We start from the raw sequence: 24,059 nt of genomic DNA on the forward strand, positions 1-24,059 counted from the left end.
AGAGCTTGTAAAGTAGGGGAGGTCTCTGGAACGGAAGAGTAGTAACGCAAAAAAAATAAAGAAGCTGTATACTGCAACATTTTAACTATAATTTTCTCATTTAGGCAATATTCAGTACTATCTGCTACCACTGACTGCAATGTGTTTAAAGTTTGGCTTCATTTTTATTTCTAGAAGACGGCAATACATCATAGACATGGGAACATTAAACTTGTCTTAATAGATCTGTATTTATTTAAATGTATTTTGATATCATCTTATATTTTAACCCAAATGTATAGTTATAATTTTGGATTGCATCTTTTTATTTTTTACTTTCTATACTGTGTGGGTTTCCATTTGCCTTATGACCGCCATTTAATGACTGTCACTTTTTCCACTGAGGGACAGAAGAACCAATAATTGCAGCAAAGCCTTAAATGTTTCTTGCCTGCAATTGTGTGATTAAACTGGTGCAAAAAATATTCAAATTTTTTACATTTTAATTCAACAACTTTTTTATTTTATACATAAACAATACATAACAGCTGTAAAATCATTACAGAAAATACAGTACAAACTGTTCCCTATTTAAGAATGGATTGTTTTTATGAAGGTAATGATATGTGCCAAGACCTCTAAGCCACTTTAAGACTTTAACGAATCCAAAACGTTTTGCCATTTCAGTTACCAGAGCTAGAAACAGGATGCAATATTAGGTCAAACATGCACCAAGACTAATTTTAAGTGGATGCTGCTGGTTGAAATTTGATGCATAGCTACAATTTTCAAAAACTAAGTGAGAAATTTAAAACTCAGGGCCAACTACTGAATGTTTCCATTTCTCACCAGTCCTTTTTGTAAATACAAAGAAATCTCAAAATAAAAAAGTACTGTTCAAGAAAAATTGAATATATACAAAAGGCTTAAACAGTATAGCTTACAATGTAAGCTATACAATGTAAGGTGATTGACAGTAAATGTAATATAAAGCAAAGATAAGGTTAGTTTAGCTGTCTAATGTGTAGCCCTGGGAGTTTTTGTAGACTGCAAGAATGTGCTCTTTAATTAGTACTACATGATATTTTTACATGCAAAAATCAATGAAAAAAAATAATTTAGGAAACAAAGCACACAATTACTTTAATCATAAGCAAAAAATGCTGGCAGATAAAAAAATAAGCTAAAGGCCCACTTTAACCTAAACCTATAAATGTACAAAACATTTCCTTGTTAGTAAAAGATCTCAATAAAATCTCATGTGTGACAGTGGAATCATTGTCTGAAGTGTATCACATTAGCTCATAAAAAACTGCCCTGAAAATCCAGGTACGAGGGGGGAAGAAAGTCACAAAAATGAAAATTGAATGCAGAATTTGCCAACAGCTGCTACACCACAAATGACGACTTCTGTTTGAAATCCCCCTGAAAAACAAAGCAAAAGTGACTCAGAACACTCAATTTTTATACTGTAATAATGAGCAGATAAAGGGCCATTGTTCTTACATCATCTTCTTCACCATCCCCATACATCGATTGAGGCTGGTAGACTGCAGATGGCTGTTTGCTGCAGGCGGTAAACAAAAAGACATCAGAACAATCTCAATGGTTACATTCCAATCTGGGGTTAGTGTAAGGGAATAAAAATTATAACAATACTACATAAAAAGAAGAAATTCAGAATAAAGATATGAAAGATAATAAATGAATGTTCTAAAGTTTAGAAGAAAAACAAATCTAGTTGTGCTAAACACACACACGGAAACTGAACGCAGCTGCTGCATCATCTTCTCATCCAAATCAATTAGCAGTTTTCCTTTAAACTGTGTCAATTAATTTACAGCGCCTTGCAAAAATAACCAAACATTATGAACTTTTCCATATTTTGTTATGTTCCAAACACAAAAATGGGTCTTTTTAGGAAGGTAACTGTGAAGTTGAAGGAAAATGATTTATAGCTTTCCTAAGCATTCACAAATAAGGACAGAACCTTCTCCACAGCTTTATCTCTGACATTTCTGCCGTGTTGATTGGTCTACGAGATCTTGTTCCCTAATGTTCTCCAGCAAACATGCAAGTCCTTCACAGAAAAGCCGGATGTATATTGAGATTAAGTTACACAAAGGCTGACACCATTTTTGTTTATATCAGGGTACACAGGGACTAGTGCTGGGCGATAAATCAATAATCAATTTTTTAATTGATTATTCAAATTATTCAAATATTCAAATTTACAAGATTTAATTTTTGGAAAATCTGGATGTATATTGCCAACGCACTCATTGAGCACAATGAGGAGAATAGCACGCAATGCGGAATATATGTTTAGGATAATACATTGTCAAAATATTCTAAAGAGGAAACTTTTTTTTAAGCATAAGACAAGACCACTTTGATTTACTTATTTCTTTAAGTTAGTTTGAAATTACACAAGTGAAGCCTGTTCTCAGCTCATTGAGTAATACCACCAGCAGCAAACATTTAGTTATATTTTCATTGTTTACAACGGCAGGGCCACTAACTTGTTTTACAAGCATGTTTCACAGTTTCGCTTGTATTTAGCAGCACTTTGAACTCAGGTCACTTCCCAGATGAAAGGCTTGACATAAAACCATGTTCTTAGAATAATTTCTTTAATTTCTTTGTGAAACAAAAAGGAGGAAAAGAAAATTAATCGGATTTGGTATAATAAAATAGGAGATTTTATATTGTAAGCCATATCGCCCTGCCCTAAATGGGATTGAATATGCACACAGCACTTAATTTCAATAACCCATGTACTTTTCTTAAAAGTCAAAGTTTGTAGTAGTGGTGGTAGCGTATCAGATAAAATCCCAATGAAACTGTTGTTGAAATGTGATTAAATGTAACAAGTTCAGTAAATATGGATACTTTAGCAAGGCACTATAAAAACACATATGATTCTTAATTTAGATGTACAGAGAATTTTCTTCACACAAGAAAAAAAAAACCTAAATAATCCTTTATTTGTTAAAAAAAATTCTTAAGATTGTAAAGTGAAGCATGTTTTTCCCTTCGTAATTCAAGTTTTAAAAATTGCGTTAAAAATGCTGCTTACTTCTGTCAGGATTTGAATTTCCCTAAATGCTCTGGTCTCTCTTAACCCCAAAATTAAATCACAATGGCGAAAAACATTACACTGCAGATCAGCTTTTGAAAGTAACCCAAACTAACAATGCACTTTGTGAAAATGGAGAACTTGCTAGTAAAATTCTCTTACCTTTGACTTTTCTCTGTAATGGGTGGAGGCGGGGAGAGAGAAGTAAATCAAGTAGAACATTTAGTATGTTACGCAAAAAAATATAATAATAATAATAATAATAATAATAATAATAATAATAATAATAATACGTATACTGAGGGATTTGGGGGTCCTACAGGAAACTTACTGGGCAGATATCCTTTCTTGTTGGCGTACCAAACACCACCTATTACGGCAGCCACGAGCAGCAGGAGAATTATTACCCCAGCAACAATTCCTCCAGTATTTAAGTCACCTTGAAGAAAAGAGATTGAAAATTATGAAGATGCTTAAAAAACGTTTAAAGTTTTTTTTCTAAACATTGCTTAAATAAATTAAATTTGCTTAATTTACCTCCTCGGTTAAACCAGAACTACTAAGAAAGACGATGAAAACTTACGGACTTCCATTCTAACCCCTTGGCAGCGCTGGGGCGGACCGGCCTCGTTGCTCACCTCGCAGTAGTACATCGCAGAGTCCATCTTAGTAACCGAAGGAAACACCTGTATCCACAAAGGCAGGTTTATTACACAGTTAAACCAACAAAAAGAAAAGTCAAAAAAGCCAAATGTATAATGGAGTTTAATGGAGGATAGCAGACCAGATTTCCATTTTTTATATCCAGCTTGTAGGTTGCATTTTTGAAGGCAGAAATCTTGCTTGGGTCTTCGGGCATGGGAACGTTGTCTTTGAACCACTTGTGTGTAGGGGGAGGTGAACTGTCGGGATCGTAGCAGGTAAGGGTGGCGGGTTTGTTTGTGGTCACCGTCTGGGGGATTCCACACTTGGGTGTAGAGGGTGGCACTGTGAAAAATGACGTACAGGTTTTTATTTTCATTTTATACTGGTAGTAAACTGATTGTCATTTCTGATTAAGAATCATTTTAATCCAAGCCTGCTTATTGTGAGAAAACATTCTGTCTGCAGTCTTAGTAAGTTTCGCTACAGCTTCTACAAGTTTGCACACCAATGAATATTTACCCTGAGTCCTCTACATGATAAATTCTCACAGCAACATAAAAACAAAACATAAAACTTGAATTTTAAATTCCTTTTTTCCCCCTCTTCCTGAATGAGCTGCAGTTTAAATTGTGAAACATCTGAGACAAAAATCAAACCTAATTAGGATTATGCCTCTCTCAATTCAAGTTCTTGGACATATATGGTTTGGGATTTGTGAATCTGTTATACCATTTATGTCAATGGCTACATGGAATCATCAAAGACTAAGACTATTTTACAAATAAAAGATTGCCCAACTGCTTTAAACTGCATCATCAGAATTAGGATAAAATAATTTACAAGGTACTATTAGGCATTGAACGTATTTAGGTTGGCTACGTTGACTAATTATTGCAGCTGGGGCTGAAATAATTAGTCCACAAAGAAAAAGCAAAAAACACTGTAATGTATGATATAACCAATGATATAACCTTTACATTAGGGATGCTCCGATCAGTTTTTATGATGCAGATTACAATACCGATCACCTGTAAAGGCTGATCACTCATACTAATCACATAGAATAGCAGTACATTGTTTTTTTTTTTTTTTTTTGTTTTTTTTACAAGTACTATAGGCTTTGTAATCTGGAAGAATGTGCATTTAGACAAAAATCACATTTAGACAATATTTTTACTTTCTTTTTCAAGAGAACATATAAATAATTTGCAGGCATAATAAAGTCAAAAAGACAAAAACAACAACAAAAAAACTGCCACCGCAAATGCAATCTTTAACAGATTGAAGACATTAGGGTTCTTAAGACAAATAATCCAGAAATTAATATAAATATCACACCATTTTACAAGTCAAATGATGCCAAGTAAAAAAGAACATTCAAAAACAAATGTTTAAATTTAACAAAGTTATTAAATCTAAACTACATGGGAGCTGCTTTGTGCATGAATAAACTGTTGCGCAATTTCGAAATGTTTAACATTGCTATAATTTATTTAAAAAGAAACCAAAGTAATGGGTCTGTTGCTTGATGTGTAAAAAAAAAAAAAAAAAAAATCCCATTTTCTGTTTAAACAATATTAATAGGATCCCAGCATCTGTCATAGCTGTCTCCATGTTTCTGGCATTATCTCCCAGTATCATATGTACCTTGTCTTTCATAATATTCTAAGTTTGAAAAATCCTCTCCAATTTGCTGCCTAAAGCTGCGGCTGTAAGGGAGCCAGAAAACTCCTGGGCATGCAGAACAGCTTTATGAAGTTGAAAATCTGAAGCAGTCCAGTGAGCTGAACATTGACATAGGGCTGACATCAGAGCTCCATATATCAGTTGTTTAACTTACTGTAGACAGAAACAGGGGAGGCTGCACTACATTGCACACAAGTCCTCTGAAGGCTGCAAAGCAGGAGGGGAAAGCGATCGGGATTTGTGATCGGCGACAAAAAGGCGTTTATCTGCGTTCACCGATCACATGTTTTTCATGGATATCAGCCGATAATTACTGGTGGCCGATCAATTGGAACACCACTACTTTACATTCTTCATTTTTTCGCTGCATTTATCCAATCCATGGCCTGTAAGTATAATTAAATAGCTGCCAATATTTTAATAACGCTATTTAAAAGCAAATATTTATGAAGATTTAAAATGTACACAAATGATTCAGAGAAAAAAAGCTACCACTATTAATTTGCTACCCTATTTATACTGTACCTTTAAGCATTTGATTTAACATCAACATTTTAAATAGGTTCAGGTAAAACTGCTTAAATCGTGGAACTAAGACAAAAGGAGAAAAGCCACTGAGAGTTGAGGGATTAAGCATTTATCAACAGGCTGAAAATCACAGCTATATGCTGTAGACATTGATATTATCTTGCTTGATGCAGGACTGCCAGCTTTTGGAAATTAAAACGGGACAGCAAAATACCGAGGGCAAATGAACCCATAGATAATCCCATTTTGGGACCACATGATGATATTACACCATGGTAACCTTATGGCAGAGGTTGTGACTCCATGCTGGTGTGTCCAGCAGTCAGATTGTGCAATGTGCCTTGTAGACACAATCAAATGAAGCAAAAAAAAAAAAATCCAACACAACAACATATTGGAACACTTAAAACATTTTGTATAGAAACTGAATTTAAAAAAAAAAAAAAAAGTTGTCAGGATTAATTTGATAATTTATCATGATTTTCTTTAGCTCAAAATGTGACATAGGCCTGATGATAGTAGGGTGGACAGGGGAGTATAGGTAAAAGCAGCTAAAGTAATAGCTTTATTATCATCAACGAGCTTATATTTATTTTTTTACTTTCAAACACTTAAGAACTGTTACAGTGTATGTTTATAATCACTGAAACCATATGCTGTGACAGAGTACTGTGAGAAGACAGTCACCAGAAGCTGAAGAAGCCCTGCAAGGTTGTTTTGAGGCATCAGACTGGGATGCTCTGTGCCAGCCACATGGAGACGACATCAGTGCCATGACTGAGTGTGTGACCGACTATATAAACTTCTATGTGGACAACACCATCCGCATCAGAACAGTGAGATGTGGCCCCAACAACAAACCCTGGATCACCAGTGACCCGAAGGAACCGCTGACTGAGAAAAGGGCCTTCAGGAAAGGAAACAGGGAATTACTAAAGAGTATAGAGATGCAACTTAAAGTCATGATAAGAGACAACAAGGAGGTGTTCAGGAAGAAGCTGGAGAGCAATCTCCACTTTCTAGTGTTGGGGAAGACCTCCTGTATTGTTCCAGTACCAAAGAAAACTCTGTGACTTTACACCGGTTGCCCTGTCATGCCACATCATGAAGGTCCTAGAGCAGGTATGTCCAAAGTGCGGCCCGGGGGCCATTTGTGGCCAGAGACAGGAGATGCCTTCTGCCTGCAGCCATCAGTATCTACAACAACTTTTTAAAGAAACTCCTATAGCAAGCGTTACACCAGCATTAAATTTCCCTTTGGGATTAATAAAGTATTTTTGGACTGAACTGTATTATTTTCTGCAATGTTCTTTGTGTATATTTTGTTTGGTACCAGAGACTGCAGATGGAGACCAGCTCTGAGAGCTAGGATCAGGCATAAGGCATATTTTTTCTTTAGGTAAATGCTCCCACAACTGCTTCCTGTTCAATAACTCAAAACTACTAAAACAAAAAGAAACCAACGGGCACTACGCAAGACAAATCTATGCTCAATTATATCACTAAAACTAATAATATAGTTGCATGGATTAACAAAAAATCTTAAACTATACTATAATTTTATGTAGGAATATGTTAGGGTTTCAATATTTTATTCAATCAAAGGGATACACTGCTGTAATGGTTAATTTAAACGTTCACTGTACCATATGACAATCGTCTTCTAAACCAGATATGTGAGGAAAGGTTTTAATTGAAATTTCAAATACACCAAAATGACGAGTCAGTTACTTTATATTGGACTGTATGGTGAACAAGCGGGTATGTCAAACCCTGCTATAGCCTCCATGCAAGAACAAAAAGATAATTTTGTGACAATATTCTTCTGATTGTGAGTCTGGGTTGATTATAAATGCAACGATGTCGTTTCAGGAAGTGCTTCGCTTACCCAGAACAGTCAGCTCCACAAGGACTTGTTGTGCTACGCCGATAGAGCTGGACACCTCGCAGATATAGATGCCGTTATCCTGACGAGTCACTTTGGAGAATCTCAAATTACTGCCAGTATACATCGAAACACGACTGGTATAATCACCTGTGGAGGAGATGCACAATTACAGAATTGCCTTCATTAAAGTGTTGGGATGTTTGGAAGAAAATGTTTCTTAGCTCAATTTTTAAAGTGGACTGGACTGAAAATAAACTTGTCTACAATTATTTTGTCTATTCATTTTGGGACATTTTGAATTTGTTCTAGTCATTCATTTGTAAGATTTATTCTAGCAGTTATCATTGACAAACGAAGTTCTCCTGTAAAAGTTATTTCTGTTTTAAATACATGCCATGTAGACATGTCATAGCTTTTTAGAAAAATCAGCTGGTATTGATTTAAATAAATCTTTTTCCTGAATACTTACTCGTTGGTTTTCCATCATAAATCACATATTTCACTTTGCCTTTGTCTTGGAATTTCCACTCTACCCTGGGACTATTACCAAAGTCTGCGGAATAGGAGCAGGTCAGGTCCGCACCTGAAAAATAACATTCACAACTTAAACTGTGACAGAAATAATATTTGTAAAGCAGAATTTCAAAAAGGAGGTTTTAACTAAGAATATTCAGGCATGCCTGTGCAAATTCTCAGTTATGTGGGCAACAGCAAACAGGCTTAAACCGGAGGCAACCGCACTATCGCTCATTTCTTTCTGAAAACGTTTCAACTATTATCCAATTGTCTTAATCAATTCTGTCAGAAAGCAATCTGACATAAAATTACAGTAGGTCATGTCAATTAATTTAATTTGGTCATGCAGGAGATTGCCCAACCAAATATCAAATGCACAGAAATGGACAAACGTTTCAAAAGTTTGACATTTGTACTTAAGACATTCTTTTTTGATTGGTCTAATGTGATATTCTAATCTTCAGAGACAATTTCTTTTCCTTTTACCTGTAGTTATCAAAATCACAAGAAATAAAAGCTTGAAATATCTTACCCTGAGTGTAATGAATCTATGTAATAATCGTTTCACTTTCTGAAATGACCGGCCAAACATATTGCACTTTTGCAGAACATTTAGATGTTTGGAGATGTACTTGTATATCAGTATAGAAACATCACTAGGCTGGCTGTACGGTTGTGCTTTCAGATCAACACAGATCTCATCTGACACAAACTTAGCAGTTACCAGCAGGAGGGTTGGACTGTTGCTAGTTGTAATAGACAACTAAAGGAGATGTTCCTCTTTCCAGCCCAAACCTCCTTAAGTGGCAGTGACATTATGAACATTTTCTGCAGTCATAGCAATAATTTTATAACTCACCTTCATTTTCTTTCACTTTCACTTTATCAGCTTTAGTTGTGACTGAAAAGCTGCTTACACCTAGACAGAAAAAAGGTAAAATAAAAATCTGTGAGCATAATTGACCAACTAAATGGGTTAAACTTAATTGCCCTGTTTAAGTTGAGAAGGTAGCATCCGAGCTAAAACACACAAAGTAACGAGTGAGACGAAACTGAACACCATCAGGTGGAGGGTGATTGGGCAAACTGAGTTATGATCAGGAAATCCTGGATTCCAAACACCTGAGACCAGAGCTAAGCCTGACTGGTTTTAAAAGTTATATAACCAGCACACAGTGTAGGAAAAGTTTAGCTAAAAGCATTATTTTTAAAAGAATGAGTAAATTAGTAGAGTGGAAAATAGCTATAAAAAACATTTATGTTGTTACTACATTTAAATAAAAACCTACAAAAAGGCCAAATATATAAAATGCATGAAAAAGCCACAGCTATGATGAAACGAGAAAAAATACCACCCGTGAAAATACTTTTATTCAACATTTCTGCACGTTCCATGTCACTGGAAGTAATAAAACCAATCAATAATATTTCTTTCCATATAAATTAATACAAATATTGAACACTGCAAGCAAGAAGTTGACTCAGCGACAGCTCCTGTAATGCTAACTCTGAAGTTCCCGATACAACCTTGTAAAAGAAACTAGACACGGTAATGAGGATTACAGACCACACTGAAACATTTGGTGCATACGCTGTGGCTGTCAGTCAGCATGAGTAAGACTCATTCCTTTGTACTGAGTAAGGAGCTTGTGGTGAAACCAGCTGAGTGAAACTGGATTTGTTGGGTGCCGATCTACTTCCAAGAAAGCCAAATCATTGACGCGGAATTGTTTGTCTGAATCTGTCCATCTCTTATGACACTTGCATAAATATTATAATCTTTCAGATCTTGAGCAAGTACCTTTACCCTTTACTGTGAACATGGAAACCTCCGCTGCAGCAGACTACTGCAGGAGTCATTTAATTATTAACAGGGGGAGAAAAAAAAATAATTTTCTTTTCAAAATGAAAGCATTCGTTAAAAAATTACAAATAATCCACATTCTCCACGCAGTATTTAAAAAAGTTACATCATGGATTTGTTATTGCTGGCATTTCGAAGGCAGAGATCTTAGAAGCCCGCAGGCGCTCGTCATAGGAAGGCTCGGCTGAGATAACAGCACAGTCGGTTTTGGTTTGGGGAGATAAGTCTCCAATAGCAGCAGCTCTCTCCTACTTCCTTGTTTGTACAACTTGTCAGTTTCAGTGTAGGTATCTTTCAAAGTAGAGCCAGACATGATGAAACAGATTTAATTCCTCAAAAGAGCCGACTTATGGACACTGGTTTAAAGTCGAGACACACTTTATTCACCAATGTGAATTAGTGGGATGCTGATTTTAGTGTAGCAACGACGAATCCCCTCCACCTTGTAAAGAATAATAATGACATGATCACGTGACTTGTTGAGACTACATGTCTGCACATCCAGGACAATTAGATAAGGATGTCAAGGTAAATTTAATTTAAGAATGATCGACACTACAGATTTACGAGACATGTGTTACATCGTTGCAACAATAATCTGTGTGAATGGTTCTAGACTGTCCATCGAAAAGAGATTTAAAGAAACGTTTCCTAAGTAAACCCGAAGATAGAGGTTTACATACAAGAAGCAAATGTGGTACAAGGATCAGTGTGAATAAATGAGATGATTTTGGCCTCATTCAATAACGAATAAACCACAATAAAAGTGCATATCCTATTTACTTTGTTTTATTTTTTAAAACCTTAAAGCCACAACTATCAGCTTAGTTTACTAGCATTATTAAAGCTCCAGAAGGTAACTTTTGTTTATATGTATTTGTTAAAACTGTCCCTACATTCTGACTCTAAAATATGAGACATATTAATCTGTAAGCTCCTCTGGCTCCTTCCAGTTGTTTTAATGCCATTTTTAGAGATACACCGCTCCCGCCAGAAACAACCAATCAGAGCCAGGAGGAATGTCTCGCTCTGATTGGTTGTCAGCAGTGTCGATCCCTCTTGTGTAAACTCATTTATGATACATACAACATAGACCCTTGTAATTTATCATAAATGTCTATAATTTTTAAAATCAGCCTTTTTATTATAATTTCTTATTGAATGAGCTTAGACTATAAATTTAACATTTGACATTCACTTACACGAAGCATACATCCCTGTATAAAAAACTAATTAAATAATAATGATTGATCATACTTTGATTTTTATCTTCATTACTATTAAGATTACCCTTGTCATTTTATTTTATTACATTTATCATCTAATTTTTTAGATTTATTTTAATAACTATTGTCTATCGTCCTAAATCTTGTTACAATTATATTTTTAGCCATTACGTCAATGTTATCTTTAATATCACCAACGTAATTTTTTAATTATCACCATTTTAATAAACATTTACTCATAATTACTTTATGATCATTTTCAATATAATTGTCATTTTTACAAAAACCTTTCTTGTTATTTATTATTTATTGAATGTTGCTGAATTGAGCTATAAATGCTGCAGTGTTTTCAAAGCAAACCTCTAAATAAAAACTAAAACCAAAGATAACTTTTTTATTACAATTATAATTTGCTTAGTAGTTAAGAATTGTTTTTAATTTATTAACTTTGTCACTAATTTTTTTTTACTAGTTTACCTATATTTCTGTCAGAATTTTATACAGTTATTAATTAGATTGTATCATTCCCAAGCTATCATCATCATCAGAACTTTGATATATAATCTTATGTCACCAGTACCCTTTATATGACGATTAACTGACAGGAAGTGAGGCTGTGGTGGGGTGGTTGTGTAGTCAGCTTTATTCTATGAAAAACTTTCCACATTTAATCATAGTGTGCGAAAGAAATACAAAATAACAAACTCCATTCCCTGGAAAGAAATGCAATAACCCTGAAGTGGCTGCTCCTGTGTTTTGACGTTTGCTCACTCACACACCTCAGCAAGGGCGTTGGTTTAACCTGTTCTCGAAAGTCTTATTTTTATTGGCCACTCGATAATGTATTGACGGGGACCAAGTTTTGAAAGTTATTTCTTAACTTTCCATCGACGAAAACGCCATGTAACCACAAACTGGGGGGGCAACATATAACAGGCCTCACCTGGGGATTTTTATTGCAATTTTTGTGACACTTTTTTGTTGTCGTTGTTGTTTTTTGGCATTGTTTTTCCGCACTACAGATATAATTTAGAACGGTCGCTCTAGTAATTAAACCTCTCAACCCTCGACAAACTCTAAAAAATAAAAAAAGTCAAACAGGTTAAAAGCTCACCTGTCGCGGCGCACAGGAACAAAAGCAGCGACCCAAAGAGCCTCATGTTTCCTCGCTGTTTTCTAACACACACCTCGGTCCTCTCCGGGATTTCTGCTCAAGAGTACGAAGAAAAATATTCCAAAAAGTTATCTTCACGTGAAAGAAACTGAGTTCCGTCTTTTTTCCCCCTCTTTGTTTCTTTTCTTCTTTTTCTAGAAGTCCCACTACCCGGTTTGCTCTCGGTCCGTGGAGTCTGAGAGACACAGGTGACAACAGGAGCGCTCACTTCCGGTAATCAGATCTTCCCAGGTGGAGCCGTGACGACGGAGTGGAAAAACAGGTCGGACTGAAACGAAGCCACCACACACACACACACACACACACACACACACACACACACACACACACACACAAAGAGAGGGAGGAGACTCGGTAGCTGAGATGAAGGCACTGCCTGTTTGAATTGTCTCTCAGCTGCGTGTGTGGTGGGGGTTCTGACTTTTTTTTCTTTTTTTTTTGTTTGTGTATTGAAGGTGTTCCTTCCTCATTCCTCGGACCTGAAGGGTTATTATTCTTTATGCGGGTTTCCTCTCGGCCACAATGATGTTTGAGTCCATGCCTGTGCACTAGTTGGTGTCCGCTGAAACATGTGGCCAGCGATTTGTATTTGCATAACCTTGAACAGAACTTCTGCTGGGAGTTCATTATTTGACGGTGAATCACCGCCAGCCAGCTTAATGCTGTCATTTGACTCCCTAGATTATTCTTAATTGCAATTTTTTTCTAAAGTGAGTTGTGATTTTTAAGAATTGTATAACATCTTTAAAAAACGGATTAATAAGAATGTTTTTTTTGTAAATCCAGTTAGTGGTCATTTATTGCCATACCTCTGAATCCAGCTTTGATTCAGAGGTCAATCTCGTTAAATTCAAGGAAGGCTTTGCCTAATAATCCTCTCAAAACATCCCCTTTTTTTCAGCACACTTTTTCCTTCCACTTAATTTTTATTTTAATGCACATCCCTCTGTAAACAGCCATCTTCTGTAGCAATAACCTTTTATGGCTTGCCCTTCTTCAGGACAGTGTCAATGACTGGACAACTGTCATGTCAGCAGTTTTCTCCATATTTTTATGCCTTTATTCAGCTACAATGACACCACTACTTTAAAACATCTACACAAAACTACTTTGCATATCTATCTATCTATCTATCTATCTATCTATCTATCTATCTATCTATCTATCTATATATATATATATATATATATATATATATATATATATATATATATATATATATATATATATATACTTAGCTCCATCTTGCTGAGTTTTTATTTTTTTAATCAGTTCACCTTTAAGGCAATGGGTCACACTGTGTTTTGCATCTGGGTGCCTGGTTAAGTAAACTTTGGCACACATTTATAGGTTTTAATAAAGGAAGCTCTTGTATTTACCCCCATTCAACTCTGATCAGCTTTTCTCTCCCGGCTGAAGAGAAGCATCCCCACATGTTGCCACCAATATGCTTCACTGTGAGGAATAGTGTAGACACCTGAGTACATAAAGTCCCCCTGTGTGTAATTTCATCTTAATCTAAACAAAGCTGCTCTGTCAAGCCCCCGGAATCCATTGTGAGAAACACTGAAATAACAGCATAGTGAAGACTAAAGGACACAACGGGACCTGGTGGACATGCCCCAAAAGATTTGCACTTGTAATTACAGGAAAATGTGTTTTTTTAGCAAAGTAGTTGCTCTGATAAGGTGAGTATATGCACTGCAAAAACAAAAATTTATATTTTGTTCCTTCTACTGTAAAATGATGCATTAGTTTGTGTTGCTCTGCCACTAACAATCCCAGTAAAATACACTGCAGTTTGTTTTTGTAACTTGACAAAATGAGAAACAGCCCAACAGCTGTGAATACTTTTCCTTGCTACTGCAGTTTTACGGGGAAGTTAAACAGTTGTGTAATCCGAGGAACACACTGTGGAATCCAGTGTGACAGGTCCGAGGTGTGATGCAAACCGTAAATGCAAGACACCTATCTCCTCAAAGCTGGTCAACAGTTTCTTATTTGTTACACGGATTCTCATAGACATGCTTCGCTCCGGCGTGGCGGGGGTAAGTGTGTGTCTTTGGTTCGGGGAGCTGGTGTAAAACCTCTCCCTAGTCTGTGTGCAAATGACTTGCTGTGGCTCGTCCCTGAATAAGGGAGCGGCCAATATGACTCATCCACACATCCTCACAGAAACTCATGATTAGCCATTGTTCTGACTCAGGTTACTCCATTTGTTTGGAATAATTAAATGTCCAACTCCATGCGTAGTGCATGTTTACGTTCTTCTGCTCACCTGTGCATCATATTATTACAGTGATTTCTCCAGATCCATCCAGGATCCTGGGTCAATCTCTGCTTCCTTCTCTTGAGCTCACCCAACAGACTTTACACAGAAATCATTTGGGGACCAGAGGTGGGTAATCCAGGTTCAGTAAATAAAAAGCCTGCAAAGAGATTAGTTCAAACCATTTGCGTGTCCAATTCCACAGTATAGACAGAGACTAATGCTTAAAATCGGCCGGTTAAATGAACAGGATGACCTCTGCGTGGGGACAAATATGGCTATGAAGGAAAGTTGATTTTTGTGTCTGCTGACCCATTTCTGCGTTGAATTGGCCATAAGTTTTGGATCAATACCCTGCTGAAAGACCCAAAGATTTTGTACTGTTTTTATTTGTGGTGGCTAACCTATTTTGCATTCAAATAACAAGGTATTTCAAGGACTTAAAAATGCCATGCACTGTAATAATAATAATAATAATAATAATAATAATAATAATAATAATAGACCTGTCCAGGGTGTACCCCGCCTCTCGCCCAGTGAACGCTGGAGATAGGCACCAGCACCCCCCGCGACCCCATGAGGGAGAAGCGGTTTGGAAAATGGATGGATGGATGGATAATAATAATAATAATAATAATAATACATTTCAGTTGTAATGCACTCTATACATGATAAAACAAGTGCTGCAAATAAAAACACATGGGAAAAAAATAATAAGTCTTGCAGAGATGCTTGATGTGTGCCTCAAAGGTCAGATGAGAGTCAATTTTTACACTCAGATTAGTGATTGATGTTGAGAGTGGAATATTTTGGACAGAGAAGGGGATGTTGGTAATGTCAGACGAACGGGCCCCTGGTGTGGAGTGCCGATGGCTTCAGTGTTGGAGCTGTTTAGCTGCAGGAAGTTTTGCTTCATCCACGCCTTTGCCTCCTCCAGGCAGATGGTCAGAGTGGATGATAGCATCATAGTATCAAAGTGGATGACAGCATTAGCATGTCATCAGCATAGCAGTGGAATGAAATCCCATGCCAGCTGATGACACGGCCAAGGGGGAGCATGTAGAGAATAAACAGGGTGGGGCCAAGCACTGATGTTGTGCGCCAGGGATTTAGCCTCACCCAAGGTGACATGCCCAGTTCTCCCAGTGAGACAGGGCCTTTGAAAAAAGGGGTTTGGAAAAGTGACATTTTCTTTTATCTGGCCAAAGCACACAATTTCACTAAAGTCTTTTTAGCAAACTCCACATGTTTACGTTTGTGACGGTAGGACAGAAAAGGCGTCATGGCGGCATCACACTCAAAAACCTACTCAGCACGTGGATAGCGTTAAACAGCAGTCAGAGAGACCTGCTGACTGTGAGACGCCACCTTTCGCTGCAGCTTAGTGGCCTGTACTTGTACAGTGCTTTAACTAGTCAGACTACCCCAAAGCACTTTATACTACAATCAGTCATTCACCCATTCACACACACACATTCACACCCTGGCGGTGGTGAGCTTACATTTCAATTGTTTACTTTTGAATCACTGCTGCACCTTATACTGTAATTTAATTTTACTGCAATTTACAAGCTGTATGCAACGAAATTTCGTTCTGTACACACTCTGTGCATACAAAATGACAAATAAAGTTGTCTAAGTCTGTCTAAGTCTTAAAAAAAAATAAAAGTAAAGTATACATTCAAGATATGCTTATGTTATATATTTAGTTTGTAGGGATTAAATTTATGGAGATTGTGTCAAAAACAGGGGTACCTATAATTGTGTGATTTTCGTTTCCCCCACTGACTAGGCTAACCCAAATTAAAGTTTGGATTTCTTTTAACTTTTTCAGTGTATGATTATGCAAGTGTAACAAAAGGTGAATATCTTTTCAGGTTTTCTACACATCTTTACCAGGGGTAAATGTGGCCACCATGGGAACTTTCCAGTTGTATGCTTGCACAAAGCATAAAGTATAAACAACGCAAAAATTGTTAAACCAGATTTAAATATGCAGCTAGGATGAGTACTTTACAAAACAGAGGCTGCCATTCCTGTTTTTCCACTTCCGTTTATTGTCAGTACAGTTCATAGTAGTATAGTACTTTTCAGTGCATTTATATGATTGTGCTTTTGCTACACACCACCTATTTAACTACATACATGAGTACACTTTACATTATTAGTTCATCTTAAATGAAATAAATGCTAGTTAAACTCTTTTCATTGAATTTGCATTCAACAAAGCGTTGGCCAAACATGGGTGTCTCAGGCACAAATGTGAGGCAAAATAACAACCAACTTTTGGTTTTCCCTTGTAATCCCATTAGAAGTCAACAGAACACCCGAGAGAAATTATTGCTCATGCATGCATTTTTGTGCTCCCGTCAAAAAAAAAAAAAAAAAAAGCCTCTGAAGATCAGATTCGATCTCTGTCGGCGTTCCTTGTAGCCCTATTTCAATCCTTATTGATAAATGGCGGCACCCTCTCCTCTGTCGGACCTGCCTGGCCCGAGGTCGCCACAGTCCGCCCTTGCTGAGACACATGGGACAGATTTCACTCAGGTGGAAATAAATAGCTTGCCTACCTCTTAAAAGAGGTGAAACACAGCAATGATTCTGTATTGCAGAGTGCCAAGTTTCATAACTTTCGAGCTGGATATATTTTTAACTGAGATATGGCAAAGTTGTCACACTTGCTTTAAAACCTCGTATAACTGCATCACAGATATAGATAAATATTATCTTGTTAACAAGACTAGAGGCTAAAGCTTTAAATCTTCCATGTATTAACTACAGCTAAAACTGAGTTCAGATTTTAAATAGGCCTAAATTTAGGTCGTATCCATGCAATTTGCTCAGTAAAGTCTCTCAGGACCTAATAAGTCCCAACGGTCTCCTAAATGTGAAAGTATCGTAGAGTACAAAGAGTTTGCAGCAGCTTGTGTGCTTAGTATCTAGTGTATATAATGCAGAGAACAGAGCCCTGTGACACACCGAACATCCCTTATACGTACATTCAGTGTGACCTATTGCACTTTGTGCATACACACAACTTGAAGAGAGTCCGGCATCAGTCACCAAGTGATTGTGGAAGCAAGTGTTAACATATGCAGCTGTATGGCGTCCGCTTCACAGCAGCGTAGGAAGAGTCATCAAGGTCAGCAGTAGGCCACTGCAACTTTGTAACAGGACACTCCATGCTGAGCAAGGAAGCAGCATCCCTGCAAAGTTTACACAGAAGGAAAATATTCCTATGTCAGAAAAACCACGTTTCCCCCTTTTTTTTTGCTTCTAAAAATAACAGGAAGCGCACAGCTGCAGCAGAGAACAATGACCGCGAGGGCGAGCGGCTTACTTTTCTCGACCACCGAGGTTTTGTTGGCTGCGGCGGAGTCGCCCAGCCGGATGTTGCAGGTGAAGTTGGACTTGCCCTTGGGCAGGTTCTTGAAGAGCAGGCGGCAGACGTTACCCGGAAAGATGCGGGCTTTGGCGCGGTTCTTGTAGGGAGCGTGCTGCTCCTCGTCCGGGTTGGTGGTGTCGAGGAGTCTCTCCCCCTGCGTGTACTTGCAGAAGGGTTCTGGTGACTCAGCTGGAAGTGCGTACTTGCAGTCTATCCTGAGGTTGTTCTCAGCAACGGAGCAGTAGGACAGCTGAACCACCTTCTGAGCTGATGCAAAGCCTGCCACCAAAAGGATGGTAAAACACACACTCTGTGGGTATTTTGGTGCCATATGTGAAACTCAAATGTTAAAAAAAGCAAATTTGTTTTAGGTCTTCTTACCAAAGAGTAACACTGTTATCAGAAGAAACATTCTCCCAAGATTCCTGGAGAAATACGAAAAATAAATCATCCATTTAAAAGCAACGCAAACAAGCATCACCATTGTTTTGCTTTTGAGTCTCTGCATCATTGAAGTTCCAAAAAAAAAAAAAAAAAGCTGACTGTGCTTTAAAGATCAGGATCAGATATGGGTAGCATGAATATCATATTTCTGTGGCTCAGCAGAAAAAGTACAGTAACACCCAGCATCGGATCACAAAACAGCCTCACAGTTCACGCCGCAAAGACACGAGCCGCAAACTTCACTGGTGAGTTGCCAATACTGACGCATTCCTTTGTCTAACATCTGTAGACGGCACAGGATGATCATTCATCTATTCGCACTGAATATATTAAGAGTACACAAAAGGCAGTCCAGCAACATTTAGTTTGACTCGCACAGACCTTCTCTTTAAAAACGCTTCTTTGCCGTTTGCAGCCAAACGCTTTCATCCCAGCGATGAGTAGTCTTTACGGCACACTCCAGCAGATCTGATTGACATGATTGGCCGTGAAGCACACTCACCTTCTCTGATGCATTTTGAGTCCTCCTCAGCGCTCTGCGGTACGACGCCGGGGGTAGATACAGTAGAGGTCGGCTTATAGAAGAAGAGGAGCAGAGAAGGAGGGGGACAGAGACGGAGAAAGAGAGGGAGGGGAGGGGGGTGAGAATGCCGCTCCGGTGGACTTTGGGGACATTTCAGTGCTGTATGAGGTTTGATATTGATTTTTTTTCACCTTATGTTTTACCAAGGCACAGAGGATCACATGTCAATACACACAACCTCTTGCTCCTTATTCACCGATTTAAGCTGCTGAATCCGAGAGACCTTTGGGAATCCAAGTGCCTTGGAAAGGTATGCTGCGAATAAATAATTCTCAGGTGGACTCGGTTGACTAATTACATTAGTTCTGTTGGCAATTGGCTACAATGGACTTTATTGAGGGTATAAGAGTGAAAAAGACTTCATATAAATGCACACCACAGCTATGAATTTTGTTTTTTGTAAAACAAATTCACAATAATGCAATTCTTTGTGCTGGTCTGTCACACAAATTCCCAACAATAGACTGCAGTTTGTCTTTGTTACATGGCAATTATGCAAAAAAAAAAAAGTATGCATACAAGCTGTACCATCCTCAGGGTGAAACATGGTGGTGGCAGCATCATGCTGTGGGGTTGCTTTTCTTAAGCCGACACAGTGAAGCTTGTCAGATCTGATTGGAACATGGATGAGGTGAATAAAGAATAATCCTAAAAAAAAAAAGAACTTGTTAAAACTGCAAAACGTTAAACTGGGAGAAGATGGACAAAGTTAAAATTGCACCATGAGCATAAATACGTATCCAAGAGGTCACAAAAATCCCAGAACAACATCTAGAGCCCTACAGGCTCATATACTTCAGTTGTGGTAAGTAAGAAAAGACAACTACTAAACACACAGAACCTTTTGTCAAAAAAACATCTTGACCCAGCAGAGGCAGCACTCATCCAAAGTGACTTCCAGCCAGCCACTAGTCTCTCACCAAACCATTAGAAACAGGGCACCTAAGGGCCAGACATCCTCTAGTAGGCCCGGTGCTCAATGCTTGGCACCGAAGAGTTCGAACAGAACATCAAAATTGGCAGGTTTAGCACTGGTGCCCTGTTCTTTTCACAATTGATTGCAGGTTCACCCTGAGCTCAAGTGACCCATGTAAAAGGGTGTGGAGAAGCTATAGTTAACATTACACTGCCTTCAACATTGTTCTACATGATTTGTTAGGTGGTGGGTCAGTGTTGGTCTGTGGAGACATGTCCATGGAGGGACGCATAGACTGGTAGGATAACTGACGGCACACTGACTGAAATCCTTAAGGTACATTCACACTAAACACCAAACAGGCTCATTTTTTGCATTGGTTGCTTGACATTTCACCTCTCTCTCGCAAACAATTTGTGCTGACAACGCAGCACATTTTGGCCCAGCTCACTTCACCGCGACATCAATTAGGAGCTTTCAGTGGCAGCGGACCCAATATGAAGACCTGATGCTCCGTGACGGGGGACAGATCACCATCTGGGACTCAAACTACAGGCATTTTCAGCCAGTAAATCCATCATTACTCAGTAGAAATATAGCCTAATTATACTGTCTAAATATGTAACTTATAAAAAAATGTTTTTTGCCTAAATAAATGGACGAGCACGAATTGACAGAAAAGTTCAGATTGTTGAACTTGAATGAAATTTAATTTTGCTCTTGATGCACATCCACCATGCCTATTTGCAGTTTTGTTTTGCTCTATTTGCCCAATTTACCCAGTTTGCATTGCAGAAAGTATGCAATGCAGAGTATGCAGGCAGTTCCTGGAGGTTGAAGGGATTGATACCATTGACTGGCCTCCATGCTCCCCTGACTTAAATCCAACAGAACCTCTCTAGGACCTCATGTTTAGGTCCATCCTGTCCAGAATCTGGTCCAGGAGGACACCATCTGTTATTTCATAAGGAGCATGGACTGTTACCTTGTAGGGAAAAAAGGCCCTGGATTGTACCTCACTTGTTGCATGGGATCAAGGATCTTCCTTGAGTATGTGTAGGTTTTCTCTGGGTATTACAACTTACCCCGACAGTCTAAAAAATAGAAAATAAATCTTCATGTTTGGTTAATTGGATATCTTTGTTTTGTCTGTGATGGACAAGCAACCTGTCCATGGTGTACCGTGCCATACTCATTGACACTAGCACACCATCCTCTCTGGCAACAATGTTATCTGAATCGGTGATCTGAATCACTGACTGAATGATCCACTTCTTGTAGTATGAGAGAGGGGCAGATACAGAATGGGAATCTATAGTCCAGGCTACAGTCATACACAATATATCAGTCAAGAGGCTGAGGTTTCCAAATGGACAGAGGCAAGGGGAGAATCAGAGATCCAGGCTTGAGTTGGTAACGAGAGACACATGAAAGGCAGAAGTATTCAACAGGGGCACAAACAGGCAGACTTGATCAAGAGACCGTTCAGGGTTTCCGATGTCCAGAATCAGAAGCCACAGGAGAATCCAACAGAGGCAAGACAGACAGGCAAATCCACAGGAACAAAACAAGTCAATAACAGGCAGGAAATCAAATGGTAAATGGCTTGTACTTGTATAATGCTTTATCAAGTCTAACAGTAAAGCTTTACACTACAGTCAGTCATTCACCCATTCACACCCATTCACACCCTGATGGTGGTGAGCTTTGTTAGTAGCCACAGCTGCCCTGGGACAGACTGCTAGAGGTGAGGCTTCCATACATGCATACATAACTGGCTGCTTACTTGTTCAGAAACACATTTAAGGGTAAAACAGCGTCAACAAATAGACATGCAAAACATTACTTGGTGCTTTCAGACATTTTAAAGTGCAAATACATCAAACAAATTCAACAAAACAGAAAGAACAAAATTAAACCGGCTGCTACTGTTTCAGTTTTACAATTAAAAATAAATAACAATATTTACTTTAAGAAACGAAAAGTGGTGATTAGTCATTTAATTAAGGTGGCAGTATGATTTTAGGCCTTTTTGGATCAAATATTTTCACCCTGTAGTGCAAAACGTCACATGCAGCAATGAATTGTGGGTAATACGCTTCAGTGATGTCCACATTGATGAAGGCTTCAGTATGGGCCGAGGGTGAAAAGAGGGCGGGGCTAAATACCCCTCTGGAGTATCGGGACACACTATGCATTCACCCCCTCAGCGGGATGCACATTTGAGGGGCATAAATGCACAAAACCACTGCGCCACTGTCGCCCCATCTGGTAAGACTAGCTGGTTTACTCACACAATGGCTTTCAAAAATCTGGCAGTTGTAAATTGGGAGAGGCTGGAATATATAGTGGGCTTCTCAGGTGCAGCGCCTCCAGTTAATTGGAGCCACCGCAGGTGTAGCTGCTCAGTGCTCAGACCTGTTTACCTGAGCGGCGCTAAAGCAGCCAGAGAGTGAGGTCACCGTGACTGCAGGCTGGGATTTCACAGACAGGATCAGACAGAAAGATTACAGTCAAAGTTTTGCAAAATGCAAAAACAGCAGCATTTCCCTATTAAAACAATCGTACAATGTCTCACAAAGGTACAAATGAAACATAAGACATTAAACAAAACTATCTTGTGAGGCAATTTTGGTAATTTAACAAAATGTCTGCCAAACTGGACCAAAAAAGATCGTGGTTATTTTCTGTCTCGTCACCCTGAGCGTGTCAGTGCCACAGTTTGAGCTGTGTGGGTCCTTTACATGACGTGTCCGCAATTTGACCTTATTATTGTAACAGTAATACGGAAGCAGTTTGGAAAACAGTAAGTGACTGACACTGGGGTTGACCAACTAACACGAAAGCACCATCCTGTAACACACTGTTGATCTACTAAAAGGTTGCTCTGAAAATCCACTGAAACCTGGCAGAATCTGCGGCAGAATCTTCATAACAAAAGGGACACCTCTCATCCACATTGCTTATTTTATATATTTTATAATTTCTAGCCTATTGGGATTCTCCTGCAAGGTGAGTTTAGTTTTGATTCATGTGACATCAGTCACCTCACAATAATGCTCCTGTAAACATTTACTAGGGCTGCGTGGCTCCTAGTTAGCATCGAAGCAAGATGAACTGTGCCTTCACAACAGTCCATATTGTGTAATTCACCGAGCTAAGCCTACAGCATCCTCTGTCTCTCCTTCACACAGCTCATCCATTTTGTCAAGGTCTTCTCTGGACAGCCAGCGAACAGCTGCCACGCTGGAGCAGTCTCCTGGGACACACAGAAGTCGTGCAGAGGTCCGAGAACAGCACAGACCACGGCTGACGGCGAGACACGCCGCCTCCTCCACACTGACATTTAATTTCATACATTAACACTTCGTTTTTGTTGTGGTTCACTTGTCTTACATGGTTTTAATATATAAATAGCTGAATAAGCAGGTTGTGGGGATTCCTGCCAAGAGTATTAGACTGGGCTTCTGTGGCTGTGGTCCGGGCTGCTCCGCTGGATGCTGCTGGTACACTGCAGATGAAAGAAGAGCTTTTGCCTGCATTCTTCAATCGAATAAACTATACAACTGAGTTAAGGTTTTAGGAGTGTCTTGATCTCCAAGTGAATGAGATCTAAAATATTACTAGTTCAAGAGTGAAAAAAGTAAAGCAAATGTAACATTTCCCTTAACTGTTTTCTCTCACTGGAATCAACCACAATCTATTGAAACATACAAACGTCTTCTTTTCACATTAAATTTGTGGAAGTTAGACCTCAGAGGAAGTGAGAAAATAGATCTAGATAATAATCAGGCAGAAAAAGGTGACAAAACCAAGATGAGTTTGTCCTCCACTATGCAGACAAACTGCACAGTTAGAGCAAACATAACGGGGCCTT

At 38.5% G+C, this 24,059-nt stretch overlaps 1 protein-coding gene across 1 annotated transcript; it reads right to left on the reverse strand.

Moving 5' to 3' along the window:
* Positions 1-470: 470 nt before the first annotated feature.
* On the reverse strand, positions 471-12,834 carry f11r.1 (F11 receptor, tandem duplicate 1). The gene is made up of 10 exons (XM_012867140.3): positions 12,526-12,834; positions 9,181-9,240; positions 8,275-8,388; positions 7,806-7,952; positions 3,843-4,045; positions 3,642-3,744; positions 3,390-3,497; positions 3,221-3,233; positions 1,486-1,546; positions 471-1,404 (listed from the first exon to the last, which is right to left on the reverse strand). The coding sequence occupies exons 1-10, from the start codon at positions 12,569-12,571 to the stop codon at positions 1,369-1,371; spliced, it is 891 nt and encodes a 296-aa protein (XP_012722594.2). The 5' UTR covers positions 12,572-12,834; the 3' UTR covers positions 471-1,368.
* Between the last annotated feature and the right edge of the window lie 11,225 nt (positions 12,835-24,059).

This window comes from Fundulus heteroclitus, chromosome 11, assembly GCF_011125445.2.
Source record: "Fundulus heteroclitus isolate FHET01 chromosome 11, MU-UCD_Fhet_4.1, whole genome shotgun sequence".
NCBI lineage: Eukaryota > Metazoa > Chordata > Actinopteri > Cyprinodontiformes > Fundulidae > Fundulus > Fundulus heteroclitus.